Source organism: Chiroxiphia lanceolata, chromosome 2 (genome assembly GCF_009829145.1).
Source record: "Chiroxiphia lanceolata isolate bChiLan1 chromosome 2, bChiLan1.pri, whole genome shotgun sequence".
NCBI classification, from domain to species: Eukaryota; Metazoa; Chordata; class Aves; order Passeriformes; family Pipridae; genus Chiroxiphia; species Chiroxiphia lanceolata.
In genome coordinates this window covers 119,491,699-119,507,991 of record NC_045638.1, presented here as the reverse complement: position 1 = coordinate 119,507,991, position 16,293 = coordinate 119,491,699, and the positions used below count along the sequence as shown (strand labels likewise).

Here is a 16,293-nt window from a genome sequence, read left to right as displayed (position 1 = left end):
GGCTGCCCCTGGATCCCTGGAAGTGTCCAAGGCCAGGTTGAGCAATTTTTCCACTGCTCCCATCCATCTGGGTGACCCCAGCAGGGACCTTTAGGCCCACAGGGCTGGATGAGACCCTCTGAACCTCAGTCTCTGGTGGTTTGCAACCCATTTCCAGTCCGAGTCAGTGGACAGGTTGTAGTTTGCTGTTTTATTGGGTTTCCTTCGTTCTTTCTTTCTCTCTTTCCTTCTGTAGTTTGCTGTTTTGTCGTTTTTTTTTCTTTCTGCTTTATTTTTTGGCTGTTTTGTTGGGCTGCTCAGTGCCTTTCTCCTGCCCAGATGTCACTGCTCAGTGTCCCCAGGTACTGCGCCCACATCCTTTGGGAAAGTCCAAATATTTTTAGTCTCCTGTTTGCTCCCTGTGTCAGCCTTTCCTCTCCAGCTCTTCCGGGGTGAAGTCTGTTTAGTAAACAGATTGTTGCAGAGTGTTGCCCTTTGGAGGTGAGGTGCCCATTTGTGCTGAGGCTCATGAGCCGTGTTTGTGGGTCTCACGGATTCGCTGTGGATCCCTCGTTTACCCTTGGATAAACCAGCGTGTCCACGCTGTTCTCCTCAGGCAGTCACACCCCTGGAGCTCCCATCCCACAGCAGAAGATCCTGGTGTTTAGTACCAAGCCTGGCACTTATTCCTGCTCGTTTCCAGCCCGTTTTGAGCACGGCAGCCAAGGTCAGAGCCTGCCTTCCCCTGTGCCTCCCCGATCCCGCTCCACATTGGTGCTGCCCGACCACCTGGTGTCATTAGGAGCTCTCATTAGTGCTGCCCTACATTTTTTCGTGCCAAAGTCAACCTTAAAAATGTTAAACACTGCTAACCCCCTTCCAGGCTGCGGCTCAGCCTTGCAGCACTCGTCATTCCCCTCGCCCAGCTCCCTGCTCTGCTGGTGCTCCTGTTCACTGCCTTAATTAAGGATTTCCCACACGGCCCTGGATAAAAATGCTTTGCTGAAACCTGGTAGATTTTCACATTTCTTTCGTCTGCTAAGTCAGTTGTCGTACCCAAAGACATGTCAAGCATCTCTCCCCTTCCCCTTTCCCCACACAGCCGTGTCTGGGGGGACCACCAGCTTCCCTGGGATGCAGGAGCACATCCCACTTCCACTGGTGGCTTCAGGCTGTGACACAAACAGTAAAAAAAGAGAAGGGGAGAGGAATCAGCTCACTTAGGCCCCCAGTTCTGTCTTTTCCAACTAAATCACGAGCAGCAGTTGTAGATTTGACTTCTCTCTCGTTCATTCCATGACCTTTGCTGTTCCTGTCTCCTGCAGGCTGCACAGGCCTTTGCTTTCCCAGTGCTTTGTGCTCCATCCCACATCGATCTTGCTGTTCTTTGAGCTGAATGTGTTCACATTCACTCAATATATATATATTTGTATGATAGCTCCAGCTAAGCCTTGACCCATCAGGGCAGGAGCAAGGATGCTCTGCTGCTACCACAGTCACCAGGGCTGTTTTAGGGAAGTTTTATAGGGTGGAAGCTTTATTTCTCTTGATTTAGAACTCATTACTCTGGATATCCTTCCAATGTCCTTTGTATTTTTTACATACATATTTAGATGTATTTTTATATTTAGATTTTTGTACTTATATATTATTTGTTTTATTTTTATAGTAATCTATTTTATATATGATATATTATATTTTATATTATATATATTTATTTATGTTAAAAATAATATACACACAAACTGGGCTGTCCTCCTTTAACCTCCAACTCGTCTCTCCTCCTCAGCCCCAGCATTGCAGGTGCTCTATAGCAAACACATTTTGCTTTCTATTAATAACTGCTTTATTTCCATTAATAGCTCATTGTAAAGGGAACACATTTTTCTTTGTCTTAATACTTTTTCTTTTTTTTTTTTTTTTTCTCAAACGATGCCTCCACCTGAGGGGACCCTGCAGCACTTTGTGCATGTGGAGAGACTCCTGCTGCTCGCTGAGCTGGCTGCAAGCTGGGCTACTGAGACTACAAAATAAAGGGGTTTGGTGCTGGGAAGGTTGGAGGGCTGTTACTTTTTCTTAAAAATAAAATAAATTAGTGTTTAATTTTTAAAATTTAATTTTTAAAATTTAATTTTTAAAAAATTAATTTATTTTTTAAAATTTTTAAAGTTTGTTTTTAATTATTTTTTATGTTTTGAGTGTTTTGTTTGTTTGGTTGGTTTGGTTTGTTTGTTTTTTGGGGTTTTTTTTGTTTTGTTTTGGGGGATTTTTTTTTTGCTTGTTTTTTGTTTTGTTTTGTCTTGTTTGTTTGGGTTTTTTGGGTTTCGGTTGTTGGTTTCATTTGGGTTTTGTTTTGTCAGTGAGCTCCTGCAGGTTTGTCCACCCAGCCTTGCAGGTGCCCTCCCGGAAAGCAGCCAGGGGTTCCTCTCTGGAATTCTTTGCAAGGTCACTGGGGCCCAGCTTGTGGTGCCTGGCTGCTGCTTTGCTCTTCTTGTCCTTTAAAAGGGCTGTGCAGGTGCTGTGCCACTTGTCTGACTCGGAAAGGGGAGAAAAATAGAAGGTGGTGATGTTTAAAGAAACCAGTGGCCTTCTGGAGAGGAGCTATGTATTAATTAATCAAATTAGTTCGTGCCAGAACGGCTTGGATTGGGAGGCACCTTAAAGACCATCCCATTCCAACCCCCCTGCACCTTCCAGCAGACCAGGTTGCTCCAGCCCTTCCCTGAACACTTCCAGGGATGAGGCATCAACAACTGCTTGGATCAGCTGATTTCAGAGGTTCTTCTCCACACTCATCCCAACCCTGCTCCCCTGGCACGAGGTCTGACCAATGTGCTGCTTTTGGGCCTCCTGTGTGTGAGGCCCAGCTGTCAATTAAATTATGGTTATGTGAAATTAATTCCTAAAATTGGGGGTGGGGTGGAGGGGAATTATTGGCTGCCGTGCTCTGATGTTTCCACTTTGGTGGGCTGCAGATCAGGGCTTGGACCACGCTCTGTGCCCTCGTTATTTGGATGTAAGTGGAGGTAGAAGGTCTGAGAGGGGGGGGGAAAGGAAGGGGGCACTGGAGGTCCTGTGAGGGTGTGAAAGCCCTGGGCTGGAGTTGCTGGGGGGGGGACAGCCCCCAGCCAGGTCCCCTGCACATCCCCAGGTCCCTTGCACATCCAGGTCCCCTGCACATCCCCAGGTCCCCTGCACATCCCGGGGAGGAAGGCAGCGGCTCAGCCGAGCAGCAGAGTTGTCACAGTGTCACAGCCAGTAGCCATGGCAACTCACGGGGAGGAGTCCCCGAGAGGGCTGCCTTGGCAAGCAGCCCAGTGGAGGCAGGACACCAGGAAAACCACAAGGAAAACCCATCCGGGGAGCTGGGGTGGGTTTCAGGGAGCTGGGATGAGTTTTGGGAAGCTGAGGTGGGTTTTGGGGAGCTGGGATGGGTTTCAGGGAGCTGAGGTGGGTTTCGGGGAGCTGGGATGGGTTTCGGGGAGCTGAGGTGGGTTTCAGGGAGCTGAGGTGGGTTTCGGGGAGCTGGGATGGGTTTTGGGGAGCTGGGATGGGTTTCAGGGAGCTGAGGTGGGTGTTGGGGAGCTGGGATGGGTTTTGGGGAGCTGGGATGGGTTTCAGGGAGCTGGGGTGGGTTTTTGGGAGCTGAGGTGGGTTTTGGGGAGCTGGGATGGGTTTCAGGGAGCTGAGGTGGGTTTTGGGGAGCTGGGATGGGTTTTGGGGAGCTGGGGTGGGTTTTGGGGAGCTGGGTTGGGTTTCGGGGAGCTGGGATGGGTTTCAGGGAGCTGAGGTGGGTTTTGGGGAGCTGGGATGGGTTTTGGGGAGCTGGGATGTGTTTCAGGGAGCTGGGATGTGTTTCAGGGAGCTGGGGTGGGTTTTGGGGAGCTGGGATGGGTTTCAGGGAGCTGAGGTGGGTTTTGGGGAGCTGGGATGGGTTTTGGGGAGTTGGGTTGGGTTTCAGGGAGCTGGGATGGGTTTCAGGGAGCTGAGGTGGGTTTTGGGGAGCTGGGATGGTTTTGGCATCATCCTGGTCCTGCAGAGAGCAGGGGAGGGGCTGGTGCTGAAGGTTGCAGTGGTTGTGCCTCCATCAGTGGGTAGAAGCCTCTGGTGGCACAGCAGGGTTGGAATAAAGCTTGGAGCAGGATCAGAGAGTCACGGGGTGGTTTGGGTGGGAAGGGACTCTAAAGCTCATCCAGTTCCACCCCCTACCATGGGCAGGGATTGAAGGTGCTCCTGAGGTTCTCCCCAGCCCCACTGGCCATGATTCCCCTTCCTGCCTTTTCTAGGGCTGCTGACTGATGTGCTGATCCCTGTACACGGAGCATTTTCATCCTCCCAAGAGAGATTCTCCTTTATGACCAGTTGCAATTTCTCTCCTTGGCCTGCCCACCCTCACAGCCAACAATTCCTTCCCAATATCCCATGTATCCCATTCTCCCTTGGCCTGTCCCTCCAGGTCCTTGTCCAAAGTCCGTCTCCAGCTCTCTTGGAGCCCCTTTAGGTACAGGATGCCTTAAACATCCCACAGGCAATTTAAATTTAAATTAAACCCTGCTTTCCTGCCGTAGTTCTGACTGGTTCCTTAGTGCAGGGAAGAGATTTTTCGGGGCAGAACGTGGCAACAGGACCATCCCAGCTCAGAGCTGTGTTTCATCCATGTAACTCATGCTGAGTCCTTCACCTGTGCTTGGCTAAATCATTTTGCATGAATTGGAATTCACAGAGATCTTGACATGTGGGGAGAAATAGCCTGAAATAAAGAAGCAGCAGCTCAGGAGAGGTGAGGGCAGGGTAGGACACAGAGGTGGGGATCAGCAGGAGTGCTGGTGCAGGAGCTATTTTGCAGGGAATCACAAATCACACCTCAGTAATGTTATTTTATTTTTTTAAAAAAATAATAAATTGGCAACAAAACCACTCAAGAAAGAAATATTTTTGAGCAAGTCCTGCACTGGGATGTATGGAGAGGACGTGTCATCTTTCCACATTAGTCAAGTCTCAGGTAGACTCTTTTATTCAGGTTTGTCCTTCAGCAATCATGGACCACAGAGAGTCCTGAGGACACCCATGGGAGGGGTCAGGACTGGGATGTCCAGAGCAAAAAGGGTATTAATGCTTGGCTGGAGCAAGTTGAGGGACACTGTGCACGGGAGGTGCCAGCAGGGTGTCTCCACAGCCCCTCTCTGAATCCAGGGAAAAAAATAAGTCATTGCCATTCCTTCCCTGCATTGATTTTCTGTCTGCAGTGACCTTGGTGCTGCTGGTTTTCCTTTCTGCTCCCCGGGGCACAGGTTGGATGAAGCAATTACAGTTTTAATAAAAGCTGCCTGGGTATGTGTGTGGGGACATTTGATTTATATGATCCTGATGGCTTCTGCTGACCACCAAACATTGCCCCACTGCCCTCTCTCCTCCCTGTCATGCTCCAGGTCCTTTATCCCATGTTGGGGTCCCACTGCTGGAGCTTTATCCCATGTTGGGGTCCCACTGTTGGAGCCTTATCCCATGTTGGACCTTGTGTGTCTTTGCAACCAGGACCAACCCACCCGTGTGTGGGCTCACAGCCTCCTCACATTCCTGCACTGCCAGGGGCTTGGAATCAAAAGCCCCGTCCCTTGGCAGCAGAGGTGGGTGTGGGACCACAGGACCTGCCCTGCCTGGCTGGAAAACACCCCATGGTGTTCAGGAAATGTGTGGATGTGGCACTTGGGGATGTGGGTTAGTGGTGGCCTTGGCAGTGCTGGGGGAAACATTGGGCTTGATGATCTCAGAGGGCTCTTGCAATACAAATATTCTGTGTTTCCGTGACTCCAGAGCAGGATATCCACGTGGATATTGCAGAGATCAATGGAAAACACCTCATCATTTGGGGCAGGATCAGGATTTGATCAAACTGGGCAGAACACAGCCAGGAATGACCCCATTTAACTGCTGCAGCAGAGAAAACCCAACGTGACAGTTCCCAAACAATCCTTTCCCCCACCTTCCTTTGGGTTGAATTTTCTCTTGGCTGGCACATTAGTTTATGTTTTTATTTTTTTTTTTTTTGCAATGCAGTATTTAATTATTACTTAATATAAACATTTTATGACCTGCTACGGGAGGTGAATTATTTATGGGAGGGGAAGGAGGGCTTTTCCTGAGCCTTTCTGCTCTGTCTGCTGCAATAAATATCAACCTGGGAGTGTGTTTAGGGCTTGCACGCTCTGCCTGGGAGACAGGGATGCTGCCTGCTCCCATCAGCTCCTCTCTCAATTAGCTACCTGCTTAATACATTGGTGCCTGGCATGTTGTGCTTCTCCATCAAGCTTGGAACAGCTCCAAGGGAAGAAGTATTTTTGCAAATGGTCTCGCTTCCAGATGAGACCAGTGTTACTTACCCAGCAGGTGCAGGTGGCTGGGAGAGGCTGTAAACGTTTGCTGGGCCCACAAAGGTGCTTCCTGAGAGCCAGATCCTCCTCCCAGTTCTTTGCAGAGGACTTATAAAAGTGATGCTTTCGATTTTTGGTCCCTGGATTTCCTGCCTTGGGACCTTTTTTTTCGGCTTTAGGGAAGGGATTGCTGTGCCCACGTCTCCGTGCTGGCAGCTGGGTTTGGGATAGGTGATGCTTGCAGGGAGGCATGCTTTTATTCAGTCCTGTCTTTCTTGGGAAGTGGGTTTCCATGATCCAGACCTGTTTTTCAGGCTATTTGCAGTCACATCACAATGGCACCATCCTCTAGACTGGTGTCTCTGGCCACAGGAGCACCAGTGCAGCTCTGTCTCAGAGCAAGTGGCCCCTTTGCAGCCTCCTGCAGATGTTCCAGGCTGGGTCTGGAGGTGCCAAAAGACTCCAGGGCATCAGATCCCTGGGTGGGAACATCCCATCGGCTTCCCAAGCTGTGGCAATGCAGGATGCTCCCCAAAATGGGAACAGGCTCTGAGTCCCTGAGGTGTTTCTGGGGTTCTGTCCCGGTCAGAGCAGCTAAACATGAGCACCTTTGGGATAAAACCACAACCTATTTGGGCTGAGCTTTGCTCTCAGAGCTCTGCACTCCTCGCAAGCGCTGGAGAAGGCCTTGAAAACAACCAATTAATTGTAAAATAACCTTCTTCCAGAACATGCTTTCTTGCCATTTCCCACATAAAGCTTTCTGAGAATCCTCCTTACCCTTTATTTCCTGATGGCTTTGGTGTGGACAGCGTGGTACCTGCAGTGACCACTAATTGCTTCATTCACTCATATTGGTCCTCATTTTTAACTAATTAGGAGGAGATTTCACAGCAGAGCCATCTGCTCCAGTGCCTTCTGCTGGCTCTTCCCCAGACTCCCCTGAGACAGCTTTGATGGTCCCAATATTTACCATTTTGGTGCCACGGGACTAATCCAGCTGTTGGGGAGCCAGAGGGAGTGGTTCCTCCCCATCAGAACATTACTGATGGAAAAGTGGTGCTGGTGGTTTCCCCAGCTTGGGGTGAGGAAATGACGAGCATTTTCTTCACTAGTTTTTCTAATTCCCTGCAGTTCAGATAATTTTGTGCCTCCCCTCTGGCAGGGAGAGCTTGTAAAGAAAGATGGGTTAACTGGAAGTGGTGTGGATTGACTATTACACTGTTAAAAGGGATGGACTTTAATGGACCTGATTGTGCTCCCTGTTACACCCACACAGCCCTGGTGACCTGTGCTGCTGTGTTTTGTGGGTTCCTAAAAAGATTCGTGGGCATCTTAAGCTCTGTCCTCTTCCCAAGGAATTTTTCCCGCCTCCCAGTTCTCTTTCTGTGGGCAACCTGTGCTGGGGCCTCATCACCCTCACAGGGAAGAATTCCTTCCCAATATCCAACCTAAATCTCCCTTCTTTCAGTTTAAAGCCATTCCACCTTGTCCCAGTCTCTCATGCTTTTAGAACAACCTTCCCCACGGCACCCGGGGCAATTTTCAAGGGAATTTTCGTGTGTTTCCTTTCCAGTAATTCCACATCTGTCGTGCAAGGAGCTCTGCACCTTCCTGTCTGCAGCACAAATCAATTGTAGAACTAGATTTTGCAGCCCTTGCAATAGCACAGCATTAAGGGGTAAAGATGGGAGGGGAAATCCGCCTCAGCCTTTCTCTGAGCCCAGTAATCCTTTATCTGAAGATCTTTGCTCAATCCTCAGCTCTCTTCTTTCATCTACTTAGTTCCCACCCAGCCCTGTTATGGTTTTCCCAGTTGAAGAGAGTTAAAACCTCTTAATTGCAGAGAAGTTCAGCGGGTGCATTGCACAGGAAAGCCTAAGATGGCAAACAGAATTCAGCCCTCTGTCCAAGGGACTGGCTGGGGACTTTTGTGTGCTAAAAGTGCTTTAGATTCAGACTATTTTATAATTTTGTAAAGCAATGGGACGAGCTCAAATACAAACCCCCGTGGGGCATGGCAGAGGTGGATGATCAGACCAGATTTGGGTTAATCCACTTCTGTGTTGCATTATGGAAGGCTGTGGTGGTGTCACACTGCCTGTGGGATGTGTAGCACATCTCCCTGTCCCTGACTTGTGGACACGGTGGAAATGCAGCTCCTCGAGCTGCAGAACTGTTTACTGTGAAATATTTGTCAGGTTGGATCCAGCAGGTGGATTCAAAGAGTTTCTGCCAGAGTTCTTGCAAAAGATATCTGTGCCAATGTTTTTATTGTTATGCATTGTATGTAGTATTTATGTATTTTTATGTATTTATTTATGTATTTATGCCTTGTACAGTATTTACGCATTTTATTAGTATTATGATTTTTTTTATTATTTCATTTGTATTTATCCCCACAAACCATGACCTGAGCTAAATTGAAATAAGGCATTTTTAATTCATCTCCTATTTGTGTCTTCAGACACTCGACCTGAGGTGCTGAAAAACATCCCCCCACCAAGAATCTCACTGGAGCCAAGGTTCACAAGGCCACTAGTCAAGGGTTGTCCAGCCCTGGCACAGCTGCCCAGGGCAGTGGAATTTCCATCCCTGGAGAGATTTAAAAGCCATGTGGAAGTGGCACTTGGGGACAGGGGTCAGTGGTGGCCTTGGCAGTGCTGGAGAAACAGTTGGACTCGATGATCTTGGAGGGCTTTTCCATCTTAAAAGATTCAGTGATTCCTTGTGCCTTTTCCATGGGGAGGGGCAGGGACAGACAGCTCCTGGTTTCCCTGTCTCCAGTTGGATATTTGAATGAGTCCATTGCACTCACCAGGAACTGCACTAAAAAAAACCTTCACACTTAAAGAGAAGAAGAATTTACAACGCTGTGTTAAATTTGCAATTCCTTCCACTTTTCCTGACGTGAAGGTTTCCTCCCGAGGGCTTTTATCCGTGGGGCCCTAATGCAGGAACCCACTTAATGCAGTGTCTGTATTTCTGTGCAGTTGCATGTGTTGTCTTGCAAATGGAGGCAGACCCACGATGCTCTTTGGCCCAGCAAACTCCCAGAGGAGCACTTTGGCTCTCCTGCCTCTGTTCAGGTCCCTGCAGCCCGTCCTGCTCTGCCTGTGGCAATGCTGTTCCCAATCCTGATGCTGCTGTGTCACAGCATCCCTGCTCTGCAGCTGCTTTGGTTGTTGAACCTCGTGGCAAATTTCACACTCCTCTGCCCTTCTGGAGCACTGAGGGGTTGGGCTGTTGCCCACTGGAGAACAGGCACAGGGGCTGTTAAATGGGCTGTTGGCAGAGCTCTGACCCGATCCTGACCCGTTTTCCAGGGGTGAACATGACATTTACAGCTGGGTTATTTCTGCAGGCGAGCACAGAAATGTCAGGCTGGGTCACCCTGGGAGCTCGGTGTGGGCTGGCCACTCAGGCTGAGTGTGGGGATTTCTCTCACCCTTTCCTATCATCCATGGGCCTCTCCATGCTGTTATTCCTCGTGGGTGCTCCTGAACTGTCCCGTTTCTCCACACTGAGACATGGGCAGTGGCAGGGCTGTTACTCTTGGGGTTACTCACCCACAACTCCTTTTCTCCCCCACTCCTTGGCCCTCTCAGTGTTCACCAGCACCTTCACTCCCACGTCTGTGACGTTTCAGACACGACAGCCTGGGCTGAAGAATTATTAATTCTTCCTCCCTGGAAGTCCATGCTCCGTGGCCCTCAGGCAAGGCAATATCCATGATTCGTGGGCTGCTGACTGAAGCTGTTTTTATAAATGGATCACAGCATGGTTCTGCTCTGCCAAATGACTTGACTTCATCCTTTTCAGGACATTAATCTTGGTATCTTGCTCATAACCTCCTTCAGCCAGTGCCAAAGTCACCTTCTTGAAGGCTCAGCACTTTGCTCCTCTTCTGTGCCAGTCCTGTGCTTGGGGGTGTTCCCACATGCTGAGCCCTCCCCATCCTGCTCACACTCACTCCATTGTCCACTGTCCAAGTTTCCAATTCCTGCATTAATATATATCACTTTGTTTTAGTACACAATTAGATGTGGGCCCATCCAAACTGACTTGCTCTGTGTACATGTGTGCAAATATATATATATATATATATATACTTGTGGGGGTGTGTGTGTCTTAGAGGTTGATTATAAATGTTTGGGGAAACAATGATCTTGGGCACCAGGAGCTTCTTTATACCATTGACAGTGCCAGTTTACAGTAAATTATTGTGCCCAAGAGAATAGCCCAGGCAGCAGAGGATAAAGCTGTCATTAAACATCCATGTAGGAGCTGGGGACAGGGCACTGGGTGCACAGGCAGGGACAGAGCAGTGCTGACACTGGCAGGGGCAGATCTGGTGTGTTGGCCAGGCCAGTGACAGCAGGAGATGGTTGGAATTGGATTTTCAAACTAAAGGAGGCTGGGGTGGGAAGTGGGATGAGGGACCTCAGTTCCTTTCCTGCTGGAAGTGGGTTGGGAGTCAGGGTTTGGTTCTTGCTGAGCAGTGACCACTGCTCAGGCCTGTCCTTAAAATCACTGATGTTTGCAGGAGGATGCACAACCTGTTTATATGGAGTCCCAATGGGATGTTTTCTGTTCACATTAGAAAGAGAACAGTTTAGGGTCAAAACACAGGTAGTCCTTTCAGAGCAGGATTTGCTGGCAGTCCAGTATCTTTGGCTGATCACAACCAGAGGGAGGTTGGAGGAGGTTCCTTTACCATGGAATTACTGCTGCTTTGACCCATGGTTTTTAGAGAACAGTTAAATGCTGCAGATAACTCTGAATACTCTCAATATCCAGCTAAACAGCCATGACTTAATTAAACTTCATTATTTACTGGAGTTCAGTGTCCTCCTTTGGCATCGAGTTCCAGAGTTCAACCAACCATTATCATTGATTTTAGGTTTCCCACTATTTCATGTCACTGAACATCTCTTTTCCTGCATTAAGAGGTATAAGGGAGCTGGAGGATATTTAGGAGCAAATATTCCAGAAAGGTAAAATAATTTGAAAATCCCAGACAAACTTTTTACTTAGTTTTTTCATTGCTGTTTTGATAGAGGAACTGTGATGTTCTGAAATACAACCTGTGAAGCATTTTGGTGTTTTGCTTCAAAAGAAGGTTCATAGTCCCTTTGAGTTGTCCTGAGTAGAATAAGGGAAAAAAAAATGGGACGGGAAAGAACTAAAGAAACTGAAAAAAACCCCAACTTTTCCCTTTAGAATTAATTAAACATTTCGGGCCTAACACTTTGTAAAGCATCATTTTTTTCCTGGTGAAAAACCTGGATATTTTTCTTTTTTCTCTCTGAGCTGTGGTTTTCCAGGTTAAGCTGGAAATACCCCTTCTGTGCAGGACTCCAGCATGAAGTTCCTGTGTCCCTGCTCTGCACCATTCATTATTTTGTCCGTGTACACTGGGATAAGGGAGCTGGGCTGGCCCAGTGCCAGTGGAGCTGCTGTCAGCAGAACCCCCTGAACACCCCGTGCTGATGCTGAACAAACACAGCCTCTCTTTAAAGCCCTTCAAAGGAGGTGGAAGCCTTGAAGTGGTTAAGCCTGGCCCTGTCCTCCCCTTCCTTCCCCTCCTTGGCTTTGCTGTGGCTCAGCAGATGAAGGCAATCCATGCCCACACGGGTCTGGATGAGCATCTCCAGAGGCAGCTCGGAGCTCAGCTCAACCCCAGTGTCCCGTGGAGGGGGTTCAGGTCACCTTCCCCTGCCTGCAGCCATGCCCAGCCAGGGGGAAATGCAGTTCAAATGAACTAAGGGGTGGGTGGAGCAGTGTAGTGTCCGCTGGTGGATGTGGACATCAGTCCTGGCTTTCATGGACATGGATCAGGCTGCTGTCATCCTGGAGGATCTGCAAGGCATCTGCCCCATCCTGCACAGCCCAATATTCTTCTGGATATACTCTCTTTAGCTGCCCTGGGGATTTTTCCCATCGAACTTGGTCGTCTGGTGCCTCATATTCTCCTTTTTGCTGAGTTTCATTTCCAGTTCCGTTTCAGGTCGGCGCTGGGTTCCCCACTAATTCTAATTATTCTTTGTAAGGCTGGGAGCAGAGCCGGGCACAAAATTCGGAGAGCTGTAATTTGCTGCTATTTCAGTCCAAGCCCTTTGTTTCCTGCCAAGACCAGCAGCAGCTCTTCAAATCTTCCTCAGCAAAACGAAGAGCGGTGACGATCCCGGAGATTAAGAATTCCAGAGCTGGGCTGAGCTGTGCCTGTTGGACACATCCAGCCTGGAGCTGCTCCATGGCTCATCCCTGCTGCCTCACCAAGGCTTTTGCTCAGGGTTAGGTGAGCTGGGAGCTGAGCTCTGTTAGGATGGGGTCTGGCACACTCTGAGAGCTGATTCTCCAGTGGTCCGGACACCACCGTGACCTGTTGTTCTGAAAACAGGGGGGAAAATACTGTTTTCAGGGCTTGTTTCGGGTTGAAAAAGGAATTTGTAACTTCTGGGCACCTTCCCCACAAATTGGCCTCAGGATGTTAAGCAGTGATGAGGGAATTCTCTCAACTGCAGGATCTCTCTCCAAACCAGAGTTAGTTTTAGTGTTGCAGGAGCGACTGTACCTTAGAGAACAGATGTTTTTACTGTTTTACTATTTTACTATTCTCAGAATACAGAAAAAAAATAAAATAATTAACTTTTTAAGCTGCTAATTTTCCCCTCACTTCTTTGCTGCATATAAGAAGTATTTAAATTTATGATACAACATCTCTGAGTGACATAAATATCCTGGAGCATCAGATGTAGCTGTAGTAAATGGTTTGAGATTGTGTCCTCCCTCTGCTCCTCTGCAAGCTCTGGAGAGCAGTTTGTCAGTCATATATTCACATCTTTAATCCAGTTCTTCAAACGTGTTTCTTCCTCCTTTCTCTCAAAACCTGTCATGCAGGAGGGATATTTTAACAATGGACTGCACAGAAATGCCTATGGACAAATGGATGATATTCACTGAATGGGAGAGTCTTCAATTGGGAATGTCTTCAAATGGGAATGGAATGTTTTTTTTCAAATGGAAAAGCCTTTAATTCATGTGTTGCTCATTCAGTGCAGTGGTTTCCTGAGGAACAGCATCCCTCAAAGAGGGAGTATCCCTGCCTTTGGCAGCATTGTCCAAGCCCAGGAAGGGCTGAAGAGGAAAGAGGGAGGGAATTTAGGAAATACAGGTAAAATAAAAAGTAGATGTAGGTAGAAGAAACACTAAGGATGGAGAGTAGGAGCTGGGATGTGGCTCAGAGACAACAATACCTACCTTCAGGGGTGTATTTGTGAGTATCTCACAATATTTGCATTCCCATTCATGAACAGAGCCCAGAGAGGCATTGAGCTCATCCTGCAGGCAGCAGTTACCTTGGAAGAGAAATGGGGTTTCCCATTTTCCAGAGGGGTTGTGGGAATGAGAAGTGTAGTAGTGAGCAGGCAGGGAGCTGCCCTGATCCTGCACATGGAAAGGATCCTGGATTCCCAGTCCCTGAGGGCACTGGATGACCTTCTGCAGCCCTGTCTGAGCATCCTCTGGTGATGTGTGCATGTCCAAACTGAAGCTTTCCTGAGCCCCTGGACTCGCTCCAGCTGCTTATCCTCGTAAAAGGGAAAGCTGAATAACCCCATGCCCATTTGTCAAATTTGGTTGAAGCTGATTAAGATGTTCAGAGCTATTACGGGAAGGGATTGACTGGCAGTACCCTCACAGAGTTCATTTCCCTCATAATCCGGGCTGAAAATGAGTAACACAGCCCAAAAACGTGGAGCGGGGCAGGAGGGGCAGGGTCTGCAGCTCGGAGATCCCACTGCCTCAGAAGCCCTGAAATTAAGGCAAGAAAATGAAAAGGGGTTGGAATGAAATGAGCTTTAAGGTCCCTCTCAACCCAAACCATTCCCAAACCAAACTCTGTGATTTCCAAGGAAAATTCACCCCTCTGCAGAGGGCTCATAGCACCACTGTTGGGATAACTCCTGGCTTGCACTGGAGTTTTAAGGACCTAAACACTGCCTTGGGCTGTGTCTGAGCACAACCCCTGTAAAGGTACCAACACATTTGGGTCTCTCCATCCCCGTTCTCAGATGAATATCGATTTTTAGAGAGAAAAATGAAAGGGTTTGCTTCAAAACTGAGCAGATGTTGGTGCTGTGCTGGGAAGAACTGGGAAAAACAAGAGAAGGAAGTTGTGGAACGTGTCCAGCAGATGTTAAAAATCTTTCAAGCGTGTTTGGGTTTTCTTCCTCCAAAAGGTTGCAGCTCTGTCCAAAAGAAATGAAAGATGGGGTTATTTTTTCCCTGTAACTCAGGAATTCACTATGAGCTAATAAAGAGAAGCCATAGCTCCACCTGATAGACTGTGCACCTAAGATAGCTTTCTCTTGATTATTTACCTGCTTATCCCAATTATTTATCTGTTAGTATGGGGTTAACCGAACTGTTGAGCACAGTTTGGTGCAGTGCAGGTGGAATCACACAACTCTCTCCTCACAGGCGTGGCCGAGGGGTGCCCAGGGCTGGCTGATGTTAACAGACCACGTTTCTATTCAATTCCTCGTGATTTGTCGGTGGGTTTTGGGTGAGGTAAAAAACGAGCCTGTTCCTATGTCGTTGAGCAACGTGGGATTCCATCCGTTGCTGGATCCCTGAGCCTGTTTCCCTCTGATCCCTCAGGAACGAGTTCCGGCCCTGGATCGACGTCAAGCCGGTGAAGGCCATACGGGCCAAGCCCCAGTACAAACCCCCGGAGGAGAAGATGATCCACGAGACCAGTTACAGCGCCCAGTTCAAGGGGGAAACCAGCAAGCCTTCTCCAGCTGACAACAAATACCTGGAGCGCAGGAGGATACGCACCCTCTACAGCGAGCCCTACAAAGAACCTCCCAAGGTGAGGGACCCGGGGGGACACGTCCAACCCACAGGGCAGGGCTGGACACCACTGCCTTCAGTCCCCTCCTGGGGCATCTTCACTCTGGCCAGCCGGGGATCCACCTTGCACGTGGTGGTGGAGGGAGAACTAAACGTGCCCCGGCCACGTGCTCTGGCAGCCCAAAAACCTCCCGTGCCCTGGGCTGGTCCCACAGCCTGGGCAGCAGGGGAGAGGAGATTCTGTCCCTCTGCCCCCTCAGGTGAGACCCCCCTGCAGAGCTGCCTCCAGCCCTGGGGAACAGCAGCACAAGGACCTGGAGCTGCTGGAGAGAGTCCAGAGGAGGCCACTAAGATGATGACAGGGCTGGAGCCCCTCTGCTCTGGAGCCAGGCTGGGAGAGCTGGGGGGGTTCACCTGGAGAAGAGAAGGCTCCAGGGAGAGCTGAGAGCCCCTTGCAGGGCCTGAAGGGGCTCCAGGAGAGCTGGAGAGGGACTGGGGACAACACAGGGAATGGCTTCTCACTGGCAGAGGGCAGGGATAGGTGGGATATTGGGAAGGAATTGTTGGCTGTGAGGGTGGGGAGGCCCTGGCACAGGTCACCCAGAGAAACTGTGGCTGCCCCTGGATCCCTGGAAGTGTCCAAGGCCAGGTTGGACGGGGCTTGGAGCAGCCTGGGCTACTGGAAGGTGTCCCTGCCCGTGGCAGGGGATTGCAAACAGATGGTCTTTAAGGACTCTTCCAACCCAAACCATGCTATAATTCTACGGGCTCTAGAACAGCTCGGTGCACTTTGGAGACAGTAGTGCCCTGTGTCAAACTGAGGAGTCAGGGCAGGGCCCAGATGAAGAGGGTTTTGTGTTGTCATTTCCCACATGATTATCTAGGCAGCTTTCTGTTTCTCCCTCTAAAACTATAGGAACTCCACATTGCTCTTTTGCCCAGGAACAACATGGTAAGAGCCAGATCTTCATCTGTGGTTAATTCAGAGCACAGAGAGTGACAGTACCCACTCCTGGCTTTGATCAGATCCAGGACATGTGTGGAGAAGGACCTGAGCTGAAATGTCTTCCAGCCTTGTTTTCCA

At 49.1% G+C, this 16,293-nt stretch overlaps 1 protein-coding gene across 2 annotated transcripts in view; it reads left to right on the top strand.

Moving 5' to 3' along the window:
* Window positions 1–16,293, top strand: part of MAP6 (microtubule associated protein 6) — a 32,750-nt gene that overhangs the window by 4,937 nt on the left and 11,520 nt on the right. For both annotated transcript variants that reach the window (XM_032679901.1, XM_032679902.1), the window contains exon 2: window positions 15,015–15,228. In XM_032679901.1, coding sequence (XP_032535792.1) covers window positions 15,015–15,228 — 214 coding nt within the window. The remainder of the gene's footprint in view (window positions 1–15,014; window positions 15,229–16,293) is intronic.